Consider the following 17,938-nt stretch of genomic DNA (forward strand, 5'->3'; position numbering starts at 1 on the left):
CGGGCTGTGCGGTGCCTGTGCCCTCGGAGCCGCGGGCCGCCGCGGAGCCGCAGAGCGGCGCCGGCTGTCAGCCGGCTGCTCGGCGCTCCCCCTCGGCGGCCGGCGGGATGGTGCGTCCCGCAGGGCGCGCGCGGCTCCCGCGCTTGGGCCGCTCGGCGCGGGCGGGGGCGCAGAGGGCGGGGGAGCGGGCCCGACTCGCAGGACCGGGCCCCGGCCGCGCCGTTGGGGAGCGGGCCCCGCGGGGCGGGGCGGGAGCCGCCGCGGAGCCTTCCGGCAGCCGCGACCATGTCGGACCCGGCGCCCAAAGTTCCCGATGAGATGTTCCGAGAGGTCAAGTACTACGCGGTGGGCGACATCGACCCGCAGGTACCGCGCCACCCCCGCCCGCCGCTCTCCGCGTCCCCGGCCCGTCCCCGCTCCCGCCGCGGGCGCGCGCCCGGGCGCAAAACGTCTGGGCCCCGCCGCCCGGGCCCCGCCGAGCCCGCCGGCCTGGCTGCGCGGAGGCTGGGCCACCTGTGCCGAGCAGGCCCGGGGCCGGCGAGCTTGGCTGGGGATAGGGGACCTGGGGGGGGGGGGGGGGGCTCTGCGGTACTCTCGGGAGGGGATCTGGAGAGGAGACCTGAGGTTGGTCTGCGGGACTTTCTGGAGGAGACCCGGGGAGGGGAGGCAGGAGACCTGGGAGTGGGGGTTCTGCGGGACCTGCGCCCGGCGGGGAGCAGAGGAGAGAGAGGGGATGTGGGGGTGGTTTGCGAGACCCGCGGCCGGGAGGCTGGAGGGGAGGGGGGGTCTTAAGGACCCACGATTGGGGGAGATGGGGGGAGGGTCACAGATCTGTGTCGTGCTCTACTAGGACCTTTGGCCAGGAGGGCATCTGGAGGGTGAGCTCAGGGAGGAGAGAGACCTGGAGAGGAGGGTACTTACTAACCAGGGAGGAGGGGAGGAGGGTCCATGCCTCGGGCCTAGGACGGAATGTCACTGCCCCACTGCCCTACGCCTGGTGGGGGACCGGCCTCTGTCGCGTGTGGTAAGTTCCCCCCGAAGCCTGCCACCTCAGCCACCTGCCACTTTGCTCCTTTCTGGGGCCAATTTGGACTGGGAGCATCCTTCCTGCTGCCCACCGCGTGTGTGTGGGCTCCCAGAACAGTAGGTCCCAGAGTGTGGACAGGAGGAAGGTGATGGAGCTCAGCCAGGAACCCCACGTCCAGGCTGCTGGGGCTTAGTGAACGTGGCCCCTGGTGTGGCCGGCCACAGGAGTGCACACGTCTGGGCTGTGCAGCCCCAGTCACGCGAGAAGCGCTCACTTTGCCACCAGTGAAGTCCTGTTGTTTGATTTTCCTGATTGGGGGAATTAAACAGGAAATGTGGGAAATAGCCAGGGAGTACCGTCACTCTAGGCACTTAATTTTTCGTAGTTTGGGCTCACCCCTAAGGATATCGTGGGTTTTCTAAGTGATACATGTGGTGAAATGCCAGAGTGTTCCTCTTCCACGGTGGAAATGAGTCTTGGTTGGATATCCTTTTCAGGTGCATCCTCACAATATCCCCTTTATTGAAGTTGATGTGGTTAAAGTTGTCTCGGGCGTCCTTTGCTGTGACTGCCAAGCTGGGAGTGGATGCAGAGCCAGATGATCGGACCTTAAGGCCTCAGGAGTGGAGACTGGTGTTTAAGAAGTAGATTTGGTTGGCGTAAAAGGAATTATGGAAGGCTGATTGGTCTTGGCCTTCTGGAGGCTGGTCTGTGGGTATCTTAGTAACTAAATTCTGTCGCATGGCGCGGTCCCCAAGGTGGATCCTTTTTCTACTTTATGGGGTGAAGAGACTTAGCCTTGAGTTTGAAGGTAAACAGGTGTTGAACCCAGAGTGATCACAGTGAGTGCCTGTAACAGTGGGACCTTTTTCCCCGTGTTGATAATTTTCCTTTCTTTTAGTATCCATCAGTCTTCTCTCCCACCTCCTTGCTACTTTCTTTATTTTGTTTTAGGGTTTTGACTTTATCTTGCAAGGGACTTGAACCAAATATTACTGAAAACCTGGAACAAGCTGAGTTGGAACCATATCTGCTCAACCATGACTCAAATCTAAGTGCTTCAAAATGTCCTTGGCAAACCACTTTGATCTGGAACAGGATATTTTGTAAATGATTTACAGCCAAACCATTGATTCCCTGAATCTTACAAACACGGATTCGGAAAGTCCATGCGTATTGAGCACGTAGTACCTGTTAAGGCATCGGCCTAGATAGCGGATGTAAGAGAGGAGCGGAACCTGATTCGTATCCTTGAGGACCCCCTCTTGGTAGGGAGTGGGGGGCCCACCTGAAGACCTTGTGGTGTAGGGTGGTTGGTGTGGCAACAGCAGACTTCTGTGTTGGGCACCCCTGAACTTTTCCAAAGTCGGCATCTTTGCAGTTGGCTGTTGAGATACGCAGAAGTTAAGAAGAGGGTGAAGTGAGGCCTTTCACGTGGAACGCGTGTGCTGAGGAACGGAGGCCTTAATATACTTGGGATACGTTAGGACGATGAGGACACTTGGTGCAGGGTGATAGGAGGTCAAGCTAGTAAGGCAGCTTCAGTTTTGTGGAGCCTGGAAAGAAGCCAGTGGTCTGGGTATCCCCAAGGTCCACGAAGATTCAGTGTTTCCGTAGAGTTCTAGAAAAGGCAGGCGGCAGTGGGTGAAGAGTGAACAGGGAGTGAGGCAGTGAACACAGGTTGGACCGTTGTTCCAAGCGGTTTGTCACAAAGAGGAAGCAGAGAAGGGGCCCGGACGTGTGTGCGTGCGCGTGTTAGGACCAGTGGGGGGGGTGGGGGTGGAAATCTCAACACCCCTAAAACAGGTAGTGGGGTCAGGAGTGCACGTGAAGGCTGCATAAGAGGGTGTCGTTTTCTGTGGGACAAGCTGAGTGGACGTGGATGCTTGGAGGCCAGGGAGGGAAGTGGGGGTGATTGGTCGCTACCACCGTTGTTGGGTCACGTGTGAACCAAATACTTAGCATCGGCCCCAGTTGCTATCTCTGGATGGTGAGTGAAATGTTCTGAAAAAGTCCGACTTGTGGGTCAATCGAGCCGTGTGGGCTCCAGATCACCTTCATAGGTGGTGCCCACCCGGGCCACTCGGGCTCTGCGCCCCCTTCCCCTGTCCCTGGCGGGTGAGTAGGGTCCGGTTCACTCACCCCTTGGCAGCTGGGGATCTCGGTCACCCTCAGAACTTTGGCCACCACCGTGTCGCTGACGTGCTGATGACTCCCCACCCGCTGGGGGCCCAGGTCTCCCCAAGGACTACTGATGTCTTTTCCTAGACCTTCCATGTGGCACCCAGAGGATGTGCCCAGACTAAAGCACTTTTCTTCCTGCTTCCCCACCTCTGCGAGATCAGAACACATTCCTCAGTGACTGCTACTGCTGTGTCCCCAGCACTTTCTCTCTTGCACTGTCCCCCCTCCCAGGCACTACGTGTTGCTTGTTCTCCCGCACCTTCCTTCTTCCTATCCCTGGGACAGTCCCTCAGGTCAGTACCTGCCGCTTTCCCCCGGGCGCTTGCAGGTGCCTCACACTCCCTCCATTCTTGCCCTGACCGCACTCTTTGGGTGAAATCTGGTCATGCCGTTTCCCTGCCTAAAACCCTTCTGTCGCTCCAGAAGACGCTTGTGTTTTATTTCAGGATAAAGTACAAATGTTTTTGCGTAGGAGGTCAGGCCGGTTGTGGTCTGGCCCGGTGTCCCGTCCCGTGTGTCGAATGCTGTGCTCCGTCGGTGCCTGCATTTTTGTGTGGCCAACTCCTTAAGTTCATCGGGATTCTGCTCAAGTGGCTCTTCTTCCAGAAGCTTTCCTGGTTTGGTGAAACCGCCTGTCCCTAAGCGCTTTGAGTTTGGGCCTGGGTACTGTTGCCACTGTCTGTCAGACCAAGATACTACCTAGTACCTGGCTCGCAGCCTCTGTGCTTACCTGGTCAGTGGGTCAAGATTTGCTGCTTTTCACTGTCCTCAAATGTTGGATTGCGTATGACTCAGAGTCAGTTATTAATTTGATGTGGTGGACATGGCGTGTGTTTATTACACTTTTCATTGTTCACAATAATTTGTGTAAATCAGGTATGAAACGGGGGCGCCTGGGTGGCTCAGTCAGTTAAGCGTCCGACATCGGCTCAGGTCATGATCTCGTGGTTTGTGGGTTCGAGCCCCGTGTCGGGCTGTATGCTGACAGCTCAGAGCCTGGAGCCCGCTTCGGATTCTGGGTCTCCCTCTCTCTCTGCCCCTCCCCTGCTCGCACTCTGTCTCTCTCAAAAATAAACGCTAAAAAAAAAAAAGAAGAATGAAATGTGTTCCTCCATTTTAATTTGTGTGTTTTTTTAAAAGGTTATCCAGCTTCTGAAAGCTGGGAAAGCGAAGGAAGTGTCCTACAACGCGCTAGCCTCACACATAATTTCAGAAGACGGGGACAATCCTGAGGTTGGAGAAGCTCGGGAAGTCTTTGACTTACCTGTCGTTAAGGTCGGTAGTAAATCGAATTGATTTTATGTATCTCATTGTGTATCTTGAAAGTAATACGTTCAAGACTTCGTGGAACTCTTCTCAGAGTGTTTGCTTTGTAGAGGAAGCTGCCGGATGAACAAAGCTCTTTGGACAGCTCGTAACCCACCACGGCAGAAGGTCCTTTCCCTTAGGTCTAGATCGGTCAGCGGATGCACCTGCCGTGGGGTGGCCCCATCTCGACTCTGCCTGGAGCTCTCTACGCCAAGGACCTGAGCCTTGGAAGGGGGTGTGTCATCAGCGGGCACTGGGGACTCGGGAGAAGGTGCTCAGTCTCAGGGGCAGACAGAGTCCTGACAGGAGGTGACTCCTGGAGCAGGGTCACGATCCATCCCCGCCGTGTCAGGTGGCCTTAACTTCCAGCCAGCCATGTTGGAGGGAGTCCCGTCCCCCCTTTGCCGTGCTGTTCAACTGCTCCCCGGCAGTGGTCGCGATGACCATGTGTCACGCTGTCCACCTGGTGGCCGTCACTGGTACCGCTACATAGCTGACGGCTGGTTTATTTTAGAAAGTGGGGGCCTCAGCTGGGTGGGTGAGTTGTTCGGAGTTTGCTGATTACACACTGTGCTGCTCTTCTCTTGCTGCCCGTAGTTGAGTTGACTGATGTTAAATGTAATTGTATAGTTTTAGTCCTTCAGTTTCTTTCTAATCAGAGGTATTGTATATTTGTCCTAAAATAGTTTAATTCCACTATCATATTTTTTTTCTTCTTTATGCCATCAAACACTTGGCTTTAAAATCAGTATAAAAGTTGTTGTGGTTTAGTAACAAGAGAGGCTAGAATCAGGAAGGATTGCCATTAAGTGAGGCTGGGATACAGAGAAGCCGGCCTGGCCCTGGGAGGTGTGCACCTCATCAGTGTCCAGGCTCTGAAACTGCTTAGAAATCTGATTTTTGAAAATAAACCTGAGAACAGATCTGTGTCTCAGGAGAAGCCTTTCAGAGACCAGACTCTCAAGAGACGGCTGTATAAGTCCGAGCGACTGTTCATTTGCAGCAGTGAAATACAGTGGTCACGTCCCTGCACTAGACGGTGCATTTCAGCCTGGCCACGTCCTTCGTGAAGACGGAGTATCCGCACCTTGCCTGCTCTGTCCACCTGACCCCACCTCGCAAGACACACAGACTTGCGACAGGCCCTGGGCCGTGGGCTTGGGCACCTCCCTCCCTTGGATCCTGCTTTTGTCTCTGGTTTGTTTCCATTCTTCCTTAGCTGTGGGGACCGTGTCTCTGGCCCCTTTCCCTGCACACTTTCTTTTTCTCGGTAGCGTGGAGCCTGTTGCCTTGTGACAGTGACTTCACATGGATTGTGTAGGTTTCAGAGTGAACCTTAAAAGGGCCCCCGTGTTAACCAGTGCTGGGGGCTGAGGTCATTTAGAGCAGTGGGTCTTAAATCTGGTGACGGTCAAATCCCTTCTTGCGCTTTGTAATACCCCCTTTATTATCCCCTTACTTATACGTAGAGGAGCGTCCCACAATTTAAAACACGTATACACAAATGTGTACTTGTGTTGACATATAAGTACCCCGAAGTGAAATTTAAGGGGGAAAAAGGGAAAGTGAAGATCACGTATTCGCTACGGAAATACTGGGCACAACCCCCTGGAGACGGAGGTCACCTGCTGCCGTATGTGGAGGCGCTGTGAAGTGACTCCTGAAATGTAGACCTGTCCCCGTCTCTGCAGGCAGAGTCGCCAGCTGCGAGGTCACGTTTCTGAGTGGCGATCAGTCCCTGTACAGTTCAGAGATAAAAAAGCAGTCTTCTTTATTTTACACGTCGTATTTCTGGAAGAGTCAGGCTGTAATAAGGCCGCATAAAGTGCCTATTAGCCAGCTTCTGTGACTCTCACCATTTTGCCAGTCCGGCTTAGTACGCCCCTGGCCCACCCGTCCCCTTTTGGCTGTAGTTTGGCACGAGCCCCCAGGCACACCGTTAGCACTGCTGGCGCTCCTGTCTCCAGCGCCCCAGTTTACTTGCAGTTGGTGGCCGCGCCTGTCCTGTCCAGGGACTGTGGTGCCACATGACAGGGTGATGGAGCTTGTCAGAGCTGGCCCAGCAGTCTGTGTCCCCCCGCCACGATGACGCCAGTAGACCCTCAAGTTCTTAGTCTGAGCTCAGCCGACTGAGGCAGAGGCCTGGCTCCATAAGCCCAGATCCCTTGGCCTTTAACATACTGAATTTGACAAGTGCATTTTAAAAATGAGGCGTCCTTATACACGGCGACAGATTATCATTTACATATTTGAATTGCGTAGATCTTTAAAACTTGCATCTTTAGGCACCAAAACTTTTGGAATAACTTTTTTAATGGACCTATTTTTATTTTTCTCAGTGGCCTTAGGGCATCATTGGAAATGTTAACGCTGACCAGCAGTGGGCTTATTTTTATGCGGTGTTACTGGCCTTTGGGATAAAGAGCTCCTTATTACGATGCTTTTCCGGTTTCCGGTTCTCCGTTTCTGCTTTATTGTTACTAGTGTGTCCTAGACTCATGTGAATGAGGGTCTGGGGGTGATTCTGCTCTGCGTGGACTTGATGGTGGCTGGCCCTCAACCCTCAAGTGGGAATACCCATGCTTCCCCCGCCCCCCAGTTCCCCAAGGGACACCGCCCAGGGTGTATGCCACACGATAGTCAGAAGGGGTACCTGTCCCAGTGTCCTTGGGAAGAGTCACACCTTCACCGGCCCAGGTCCTGTCACAGCGCATCGCCCTGGGCTCTGGGAACCCTCCACGCCACGCCACGGGATGACTAGAAATGCTGCTTTCTCGAAAGCCGCCCTGGTGTGCAGCCGTGCAAGCAGGGCTCCGCGGGGCTTTGGGTGCTACCGTGGACCATGAAGCTTGGCTCACGTGACGACACTCACTATAGAAGAGTCCAAGCCAGTGTTGGCTACCGACGCTGGCCAGCTCCCTTAAACTGAACTGGAGTTTCCCCGGGATTATCAGAGAATGTGAAGGCCCACTGGGTGAAGCGCTGGGCAGAAGCATAAGTGCTCGCTTTCAGCCTGGTGCACTTTTTCCAATAAGTTACTTAAAATGCGTGGTAAAATTATCACATCATCATGAAATAATTATTCCAAGCGGAGCCAATCTTTATTTTATAAAACGGTCAGTATTCCTACACCCTGTTCACAGAAGACACACTTTTATAAACTTAGGCTGAAAAATTGTTGATGTTACCCGAAAAATGACAGGGGTATTTTGTTTTCTGAAGTTCTTTTTTTTTTTTTTTTTTTAAATGTTTATTAACTTAGAGAGAGAGACAGCACACGAGCAGGGGAGGGGCAGAGACAGAGGGAGACACAGAACTTGAAGAGGGCTCCAGGCTCTGACCTGTCGGCACAGAGCCTGACATGGGGCTCGAACCCACGAGCAGTGAGATCATGACCTGAGCCGAAGTCGGATGCTTACCTGACTGAGACTCCCAGGTGTCCCTCTAAAGTTCTTAGTACGTGCCAAAACTAGTTTGGAGATCATTAGGTTGGAATATAGGTTGCATGAGAGCAAAGACCGCATACCTGTTCTTTGTTATTATAGCCCCAGTGCCTTGTACCATCTCTGGGACAAAACAGATTCTCAATAAGTACTTGATGAATAAATTAATGCACGAATAATAAGTCTGTGTGTATGTTTCAGCTGGTTGAAATTTCTGAAAGTTTCAGCTGGCTAAATGGGGTATTATGTAGGTGAATGTAATGTTAAAAATGTGGAAATACAAATTTTCAAAAATACAAGTTACCCAAAAAGGTAGTAATTAAACTAAGGTTTTATAATTAATCTGAATTATGGAATTCATAAAAAATTACCAGACAGAAATACTTCTCACGATTTACCAGCATTTATATCTACTGGAGATTACTAAAAATACTCATGAACTTAGACTTGGTTGGGTTCGGGATTGAAGAGGGAAACCAGTGTGCCTGGGATGGGGAGGGGGTAGGCCTGGCTGTCAGACCCCAGCCCTTTGGGTCTGAGGACAGTTCCCAGCTAACCTCGACGCTTAAGCATTAATAGTGTGTGTGCCTAGAATTTACATTTATAGGCATAATAGTTTTTAAAATATGTGGTAGTGCTTTGTTCTGTAATTGAGCTTTTTCGCTTGGGCAATAATAACTAATCTTTGATATTTTTACCACTTGAATACTCATAATCTGGATGCTTTGTGATCAGTTATAACAAAGCCTTTAATTTCTAGGAGCAGGGCTGGTGAAATGTCATTTTGATTGTAAATTGAAAGCATTTTTTGATTTGAGTTCATATTTTCTTTTTCAGCCGTCTTGGGTGATATTGTCCGTTCAGTGTGGAGCTCTTCTGCCGTATCCTTTTTGGGGAAGGGGCGAGGGAAAGGACAACTCTGGGTTTAAGACTGAAATGGTAACTGAGTGGATTCGTTAGTTTGGGCCTGTGTGTGTGTGTGTGTGTGTGTGTGTGTGTGTGTGTCCGTCCGTCCGTGTCCTCTGTTCCTTGTGTTTTCCATTCTGATTCGGATTTTCTGTACCTGATCCTTGTCTCACCCCCACCTCCACCCCCACCCCCGGAGGGAGGGCCGCCCGCTGCAGGGACCGGGCTCCAGTTCCAGGACAGGGCTTTCTGATCTCAGGCAGGCCTCCTCTCTGGACCTCAGCTTGTCGTCTCTGGAACAGGTTTTGTGATGTCTAGTTAGGTGGACTATTTCCAAACTCGTAAGTCTGCGTGGGCCAAATCATGAGTTACTTGAAGAACGGATAGGGGAAGAGAACGTCAGAACGTTTCTAGTTTCGTTCATATGCGCTGGCATTCTTTTTGATTACGTCGGGTAGAAGGTTTCTTTAACACACGTGCTGGCATCTGCTATGGGCTGGGCACCAGAACTAAAGGGGTCGACAAGGTGTCCTTGCTGCCCTCAGGGAGCTCCCTCCCACGCATGGTCCCCTGCTTCTGTATTTCCTGAGTGTGGCTTTGGAGCACGGTCCTCCCTGCCTTGGGTGAGATGTCGGGCTGCCCTCTCGTGTTCTGAGCCTCGTGGCTTCTGTTTCACCCTGGCCGTGTGCAGCTTCCCTGGAGGGTCACTCCCCGCGTAACCTAATCGTGGAGGTGCTCCTTTTCAGGGTACCTGGTACCCTGATGCTAAAATTGCAGATGATGATGTCTTTCGTCCAGTTTTGTTTTGCAGCTCGGCCAGGTGGGTCCTGGGAATGCATTTTTACTTTATTGAACTGATGCAGACGGAGGAAATCTTTGTGTATTAAATATAGGTGGCCTCAAATCAACACAACCTCCCTCTATAAGCAGTTCTTGGAGGATGTGCAGAACTCTAGCAACTCCAACTCAAAACTTCTAAGGCTTTTCATCCATAATCTGAAGAGTTAAAGGAAATCAGTTCGTGTTTTGTTTTAGTCTTCATCCCATTTTGCTGTTTTGGGAGTCTTTGTTTTCTAAGTACAGGTGAAAAAAAAAAAGACTGGGAGACAGAGGGATGATTTTGAAGATGAGAGGTTAATTCTTCCTGTTGTGGATCACTTATTCTCTGCACGAGATTCCTTAAGAAGCCGTCCTCCCCTTGAGTTCTTATCTGCCTGTCCAAGCGCAGCTCGAAGGGACATAAAAGGATCCCCAAGACTCTTGGACGGCACAATCTAGATTTGCCTTTGTTCATGTTTCCCCAAGGCTTTGGAAGGAGAAAATGCTTGAGCTACAGGTAGGAGCATGGAAACCGATCTTGGATAATGGGGCTGAAGGCATGACGTTGGGGTCTGCAGAGGTTAGTCAGACAGGCAGGCTCCCGTCAATTATGAGATCTCTCAGCAGGGCTGGTGGGAGACTTCCACATTACAATAGGATTTTCAGTTTGATCTGTTTTTCTTCACTCACTTGCCTCAGTAGCTATACTTTATTCCTGTTGGGAAAACAGGGCAATACTTTAATAACCCATGTTGAATTGTGGACACTCCAGATTCTTCAAAAAAAGTTCTCGTGTTGGCTTTGAATAGGCTGTATGTTACTGGCGCCCTGAGGTCGTGTCTCCTTGGGTAGAGCCATATGCCCAATGTCTGGCACACAGCTCTTTTGCATGAATTTTAAAAATCTGAGTGTTAGAGCCGGGAGAGTTGGGAATTATGTATATTCTAACTCTTGTTTTAGTAAAGGAAAGCCGAAGCTTAGAGTTGGTCTTGCCCAGCTTCGTAAAGTTAGCAGCGGTAGCAAGACTAGAACCCAAGTTCTTTTATGGAAGATTCTCTCTGTCATAGCCCAGAAGTTCCGTTAACGTTTCCTTCTAAAATTAACTCTAGACTTTGGAATGTGCTGTTAAAGTAATTGCTGTGCCGTGTGTGTATATAGGTGTGTGTGTGTGTGTGTGTGTGTTTACGTGTGTGTGGAGTGAGCCAGCCCTCGGAGGTCAGATGTTTTCCCCTGCGAGTGTACTGGGCCCGTTTTCTTGATGTTGGTGGAGGCGCTGAGTTAGAAAGCACTTCACGGAACCTCCCGTTGTCTCTGTGCTGTCTGCTGCTCCTTCTCGAGGCTCCTCTACTGTTTGGCCAATCTGAGTCTCTTTGCTCCGTGGACTGAGTGGGAGGGCGGGGGTGGGGTGGGTCACGTCCCAGTGGGCAAATAGCACGTCTTCGTGAAATGCAGGTTGCACTAATCTCATTTCAGTGGAATCTTAATAACTATAAAACAGAGTGAATGGTTTTTCTCCAGAGTCGTGTCAGATCTTTTTTGGAATCACTGCCTGCCTCTCCCAGGTAAGCATGGTTACAGTCCGTCTTGTGTTGTTTACACATAGCAGTTCTGAGTTTTTACACTTTCAGATTTATGACCTGTTTGTAAACCAGTTTTAAAGAAGCTCTCTACTAAGCTGCATGTTCAGTGTGACCTTATGATACATTTAATTTATAATTATTTAAACGTTCCTGCTTAGACTTAAGATTTAAAGTTTTAATGGGCGAAATGGTCTTTCTAACGTAAACAATTACAAAGGTGTAAGATTTGAATGTGAAAAAATAGTGAAAATGAAATTATTTAAGATGGCAAAAATTCACTCCTAAAGGCAAAGAAAAATAAAACCTCAGTAGATAAGGCAAAAACATGAGTTTACAACTTTTTGTAAAGAGGAATCACAAATAGCGGGACGTAACATTTGACACACTCTGCCATCAGGACACGAACATTTATTAGCACGGGCGTAAGAACTTCAGTTCTCGCGCTTGACCCTGCGCGCCTGGCCGCGTGCGCAGGCCTGACTCCGCGTGTGTGCCGTGCCGGTGCACCTGCGGACGCGCTCCCCTCCTCCCCCCGCTGCTGGCGGGGATGCAGTTCAGCGCGGCTGCTTTCTACGCAAGTTGGGTAGTGACGGGAGCCCTAAAATAACTCATTTTGTTTTCCCCTACGGTTCTCTTAGGTTTAGAAACGTATCCCAAGTTGGCAGAAATAAGGGCAGGTTGATAGACAAAGGCGCTGAGCAGAGCATCGTGTAGAATATCTAGGGTAAAATGGGAAAAAAAATCAGGTCACCCTCTTGCTGGAAATGGTTCAGAAACCTGTTGTGTGCAGTTGCACGGCAGTGTAAGTACATAGCCGGTGTCGGTGGTGCTTTATGAAAACACGGAAAGAGGAGGTCAGTGCTTTAAGCGGGGGGGGGGGAGGCCATGACGTAGGTATGTGCATGTTCCATTAGCCAAGGAAAATATACGAGAAATGTCTGAAGGGAGGGACCCAACGTTAGCCATGGTAAATTCTAGGTAGTGAGGAAAGTGGATATTCGGTATTTTTAAATTGTGTTCTGTGCCCTCCACCCCCAGCTAAAAACCCTCAAACTATAAAAAAAACCATTGTAACAAGTCCAGCTGGTGTTGTTTGAACTCATTTTGAAATTGCGTAGAATAATCTGTTCAGCACGAGCACAGGAAGAGGTGTGGTTGACCGTGACCTCGCCACATGCCCTCGCGGACGCATCGCAATGACTTGGGTGAGGAGCAGGGTGGCGCCCATCGCTGTGGAAGCCTCAAGGAGGGGCCTTCGAAGCCCTGGGTGACCCGGGAGGGCGTCGCTCTCAGCCATGCGCCTCTGTGGTCGGGAGTCACCCAGCCAGGCTGGCCAGGCTCCCCCTTCGTTCAGGCGGTCTCCCCGCCACAGTTTGACCCCTTCCCTGTCCGCACAGTAGGCAAGCTCAGTTAGGCTCATTTTTTTGTGTTTGCATCTAGTTAATTCGTGAAGTCCTTTAAAGTTATGAAATTTCTCTCTTTTTGTCTTTGCTACCTTCATTTAATAGGGATCCTTATTAACTATGGGTTTAGCATCAGAGAAGACTTTTAGTCTTAGAAAACACCAGTGGTTACATTTCACAAAGGTTGAAAAGTGGTTACATTTCACAAAGGTAACAGATTATCAGACCTACAACACTAAGGTTAAGGCACACACAACACCTGCTGTATGATGGGCTAGATCAGGTGGCCTGGTGTCGGTGCGTGAGATCACAAGAGCAGTCACCCGTGTGGACGACCTAGTCAGGAAGCCTGGGGGAGGGGAGATGTCAGACCTGAGGGGCCCCAAAGAATGGGCAGAATTAGAGCAAAAGTGGGATAGGGGAGTGCGTTCCTGGCAGAGCAACATGGAAGGACGGACGAGGGCGCCAGGGCTGGCTGCTGACGGAAGGTGTGCGCTCGGAGTGCAGAGGACAGAGAGCGTTTGGGAGGGTGGGGGCGGAGAGCACGGGAACAGACCCAGATGTTGGAGTTTGAGCTTCCTGGAGTGGCCAGTAGGATGCTCCTTCCTTTTTTCTGAAGTATTTAATTTAGGATTACAAATATTTACATGAGGACATTTGAAAAACGCAGACAAGCAGACGAAAATCCTTGCAGTTTGGCAGGTGCAGCTGGTCTGGGGGCTGTAGCGGGACATGGGGCCGGGGTGGGGATGGGAATTTGGGCCAGAGGGAGGGCGTGATCTTGGACTTGAGGCAGAGGTTTGGATTCGGGATGGCGCTGTGGATACAAGGCCCGGACGGGAGTCGGCAGGGCCTGGTGATGTGGCCACACTTGGGACGAAGGAGGAGAAGGCAGCGCCCCGGGACGCCCGTGTGGCAGGTCCTGGAGCTGCCTCCGCAGTGAATTGTGGGTCCGAGCAGGCAGGGAGCCTGGGGGAAGTGCCAGCATCACTGCCGGAGAGGGGACACGGGAGCCTGGTTCCTCAGGGAAGCCGGGGAAGCTGGTTTGAAGCACGTTGAGTTTGGGGTGTCGATTAGCTATCCAGATGTGGGGATGTTCGGGTGTGTGACGGGCAGAGAATTTGCTTCTTCCAGAGGAACGTAGAAGGTAAGTAGCCAGGAGCAGAGCCTTGGGTAGCATGCAGTAAAGGGGCTCTGCAGAGAAGAAATCTGAGCGTAGAGATGCTATTGGAGGAGAGGGAATTGTTTTTAGAAACCAGGCATGAAATCAGACTCAGTTTTTATTGCTGGGAAGCAGCAGCACCCCAAGTAAAGGAGGGGACCGCTGATTTGTAGCAGATAGTGCATGGCTCCGGGTGTCCCCTCAGTCCTGCCTGTGACTCAGGAGAGGAGGAGAGTAAGAATGCTGGACAGGGACACAGGACTGCTGATGGGTCTGGTGGCCATCGTACAGGCCCAGTGGTCCATGCGGACCTCAGGGTCTGGGCTGAGAAGACAGCAGAGGGGCAGGGAGGGGGAGAATGGAGAGCCCATGGAAGAAGCCACAACTAGGTGGTAGGGAGCACGGGCAGAGGTGAACAAGGGTCCCTTGGTCATGTGGTCTGGGAAGCGGTCCAGCCCGTAGAGTTTTATCTAGGTGTGAAATACGTTGCCGGGGCGTGGCTGGGTCTGTGGTGGGCAGGCAACTGAATTTAGAAGGACCTGTGACAGTCTTTTTCTATCCTTTTAGCAAACTCATTAGGTAGTAAAACTCAGAATCTGGAGTTAGTTTGATCTTTATGGATCACTTGCTACGCCGTCCATCACTCAGGATGATGGATTGGAATCCCCAGTGTGTGATGGGATCACATGGTAAAAAGCTCTGCTTTTGAGTGCAGAAAGCTCGATCAGATAAGGGTGAGAGCAGCTCACCTGCTGACACCCCAGTTGAGAAGAGTGCACTGCGGACACTGATGTTTTCTGGTTGCTAAAAAATGTTAATTCAGCTTAAGATGTGTTAACAGACCACGTGCACAGCGTGTAGCTAAGGGACTTTGGTTTAACAAATACCAGATGAGTCCTTTTGTGACGGGAGCAATGCCGATGGGGGGTGTAAAATAAACTAAGATAGGATGTCTCCCCTCAGCGAACGCACCATCCACAAGGGAGGATGCGCTTGTGAACCAGCCGCGTGTCGTAGCACACACACAAGCGTGTAAAAGTGGGTGCGAGGTGTGGAAACTGTACCCGGAGGGAGCCGTCTCGACGGTGGATCCGCACCACGCAGAGACTCTTCGGGCGTCCACACCGTTTGCTGAACTTTGGCGCACCTGCCCGCACACGCGCCCACCAGGCAGGACCCCGCCTTTGCGAAAGGACCGTTTGCTCGGTGGCTCTCAGTGACCTTCTGTCTTTTCCCCGTCAGGGTGTTGATACAGGCTGGAGCTCTTTGTTGGAGTCTTCCAGAACTCTCCCAGGGAGAGGTAGGGAAGGCAGCTTGTGCCCGCAGACGTTGAGAAGCACACACACCATCTGCCTTCTCCCGAGCCGGTATTGATGCAGGCTGGGCCTCCGTTGTGATGTGCTGGGTAGGTTTCAGGGGACAGGCCAAGAGTGCGACGGAGAGCCTGGCCAGGGTTGTGGTTTCAGCCTTGAAGGCTGAAGATAAAAGCCCTTTCGTTCTGTATCTCAATCAACAGGTATTTCTTGACTGCCTGCCCATGTGCCTTGCGCTGTACTAGGTCCTGTGAGAGAGGGCAGAGAGGTCGAGGGGGTGAAACCTAGCGAGACCTCCATCTTTAACCGTGTCTTCAGATTGTAGTTTTTTTCAGGAGGGGACAAGGACAGATTTGGGGGCTAGAACCGAGGAGTGTCCTACTTGTACCGGGAAGGGAAGGCGCTCCCAACTGGGGTGAAGGAGGCATTTATTCCGGGGGGGGCCGTGGACGAGGTGACCGCCCTCTGCTCCACGTCCTTAGAGGACAGGATAGTGGGGAGGGTGAGCATGTGGTTTCGGAGCGTGGCCAGCACGAGGGTGTGTGTGCAGCCTGCCGTGGGGTCCAGGGCCAGTGGTAGCTGAGTGGACGTTGAGGCTGGGCAGGACACAGAGCCAGAGCCTCGCGTGTCGGAGGAGTGTCCCTGAGACGCGGCAGTGCTATGGGACGCGTGTGTGGGGGCCGCACCTGACTCACCACTCAAGCGTTTGGGTTTTTGGTCTTAAGGTATTGAGATCATGTCCGAGCTTTGTTGGCCGAGATGACAAGATCTGTAGTTTATATAGGTTGCTTTAAAAAAAAAACAAAAAACAAAAAACCTTTTTCCCCAGTTACAAAATTAATGCTTTTGAAAATCTGGAAAATACAGAAAAGTAGAAACATGACAACAAAAATGTCCCCATAATTCCATCCCCGCTAGGGCACTATTGTTAACATTTTGGTGTGGAAAGAGCATTCTTAGTTGGTGTGCAAAGAGATTCATTACACACGTGAGCTGGTGTGGCTGTTTGAAGTCGCTTGGCCCAGACGTGCACTGATGCAGGATCTGGTTCGTGGAAGGTCTCCAGGTGGCCCGGAGCTCGGTTTTGGAGACCCTGTGTCAGCTCCAGGTCTCCCTCCCCCCCACCTGATGTTCGTTCCCCAGCAATAGGCTTGTCCCTGTTGAGGCTTGTCCCTGTGGCGCCGGCCCGGGGCCTGGCTCGCCGCGGTCGGCACAGCCCAGGCTGCACGTGCTTCCCTGTAGGCACAGCTTCCCAAGGAAGGCACAGAGAGGGGCTGCTCTTTGAACTTCAGTTCTAACAGGGGATGTAGTGCTCTCTTGGAGCGGTCTGGATTATCACGTGAGTCAGTCTCACCTCTCCAAATGCTGCAGGAGAGCCACGTTTTTGCGAGAGCCTCTAGGAAAAAAATAACGGTTTTCTGGTCCAGTCTTCGGAAATGTGACGGTGGCTGACCACGTTAAAGAGATACAAAGCAGTGACTTTCCAAGGTGATTTTTTTTTTTTTTTAATTTTTTTTTTTCAACGTTTATTTATTTTTGGGACAGAGAGAGACAGAGCATGAACGGGGGAGGGGCAGAGAGAGAGGGAGACACAGAATCGGAAACAGGCTCCAGGCTCTGAGCCATCAGCCCAGAGCCCGACGCGGGGCTCGAACTCCCGGACCGCGAGATCGTGACCTGGCTGAAGTCGGACGCTTAACCGACTGCGCCACCCAGGCGCCCCTCCAAGGTGATTTTAGGAGATTAGTGTGTTCTTGTTAGTATCCACAGAGTAGTGAGTGTGCAGTGCAGAATAAGTTCTGGAAACATTTGTAAAACGGACGGAAGTAGATGTAAGACAGTGGAGCTCTGGCAAGCTGAATAATGGCGGTTTTTAAAAACATGCTGCTTGTAACACAGAACTAACCTGAGGACTAACGGAATTCTTAACCATAACCCTGAATTTGTAATAAATTATTAAGGAAAAAAATTGACCCGGTTAAATGATTACGTCAGAATTAATTCACACACCTTTATGTCTCTTACTTCTTTTGTCTTTCAGACTCTAAAAGTTTCTTTTTTAGAAATCGTTTTGGGGAGTAGTTGCCCTTAGGGAGGTTACAGAACAGCAGGAAGATGTAGGCAGGCCTGGGGTTAGACGCACCTGTGTTTCGAAAGCCAGCTTTTCCGGTGATGAGCTGTAATTTTGGCAGGTTTGTTTCCGATCTGTGCGGGGGCTTCACGGTTGCCACTTGGCATGGCGGTCTTAGGGGTTAGGAACGCGTGCGAAGCACTGGGCACAGTTCCCGGCACATGGGAGGCAGGCAGTAAATGGGGAGCCGTTTCTGTTGTTCCAGTGAAAGCCTCTTCTCCAACGCGAGCCACTCTGCCTGGAGTTGACTTCATCAGTTACGCAAGCATAAGAATGAGCCCTTTCAGGCTTGCCTCATTTCCTTTGATGTGTTAGATAATACTTAGGATTTTCCCTGAGCTCCAGGTAACTCGTTGTCTCTTGCATTCCTCCATTTCTTAATTAGTATTTAGCCCTCAATGGTGAAGGGGCTCCTTAGTGACTTGGGTGCTGCTGTTGCCCGCAGACATTTTCGAGCCTCTGGTTGTCAGACGCGGTGACGCACTCCCTCCTTTGCTTGCTTCCCCGTCACTTGAGTTGCAAGAATCCCCCATTCGTTTTTTTGGAGCGTGGATATGTGTTTTCCATTCATTTGGCGACAGGGTGAAAAAAATCACGTCTACGAAGCAGTCACGATAGGAATTGAAAGTTTGTCATGCCAAGCAGATCCCTGAGCGCTCACG

At 51.4% G+C, this 17,938-nt stretch overlaps 1 protein-coding gene across 3 annotated transcripts in view; it reads left to right on the plus strand.

Moving 5' to 3' along the window:
* Positions 1–88: 88 nt before the first annotated feature.
* PAXIP1 (PAX interacting protein 1) overlaps positions 89–17,938 on the plus strand; it is a 50,947-nt gene continuing 33,097 nt past the window's right edge. The window contains exons 1-4 of one of the 3 annotated variants that reach the window (XR_015243681.1): positions 89–366; positions 4,352–4,486; positions 8,800–8,843; positions 11,186–11,249. Coding sequence is in view for 2 of the 3 variants with exons in the window: in XM_086685580.1 (XP_086541706.1) it covers positions 286–366; positions 4,352–4,486; positions 8,800–8,843; positions 11,186–11,249 (324 nt within the window). In the remaining variant the exon portion in view is untranslated. The remainder of the gene's footprint in view (positions 367–4,351; positions 4,487–8,799; positions 8,844–11,185; positions 11,250–17,938) is intronic. The other 2 variants (XM_086685580.1, XM_086685591.1) reach the window with 2 other exon arrangements.

The sequence above is a fragment of the Puma concolor genome, chromosome A2, assembly GCF_028749965.1.
Source record: "Puma concolor isolate L17-30 chromosome A2, mPumCon1.1.hap2, whole genome shotgun sequence".
Lineage (NCBI taxonomy): Eukaryota > Metazoa > Chordata > Mammalia > Carnivora > Felidae > Puma > Puma concolor.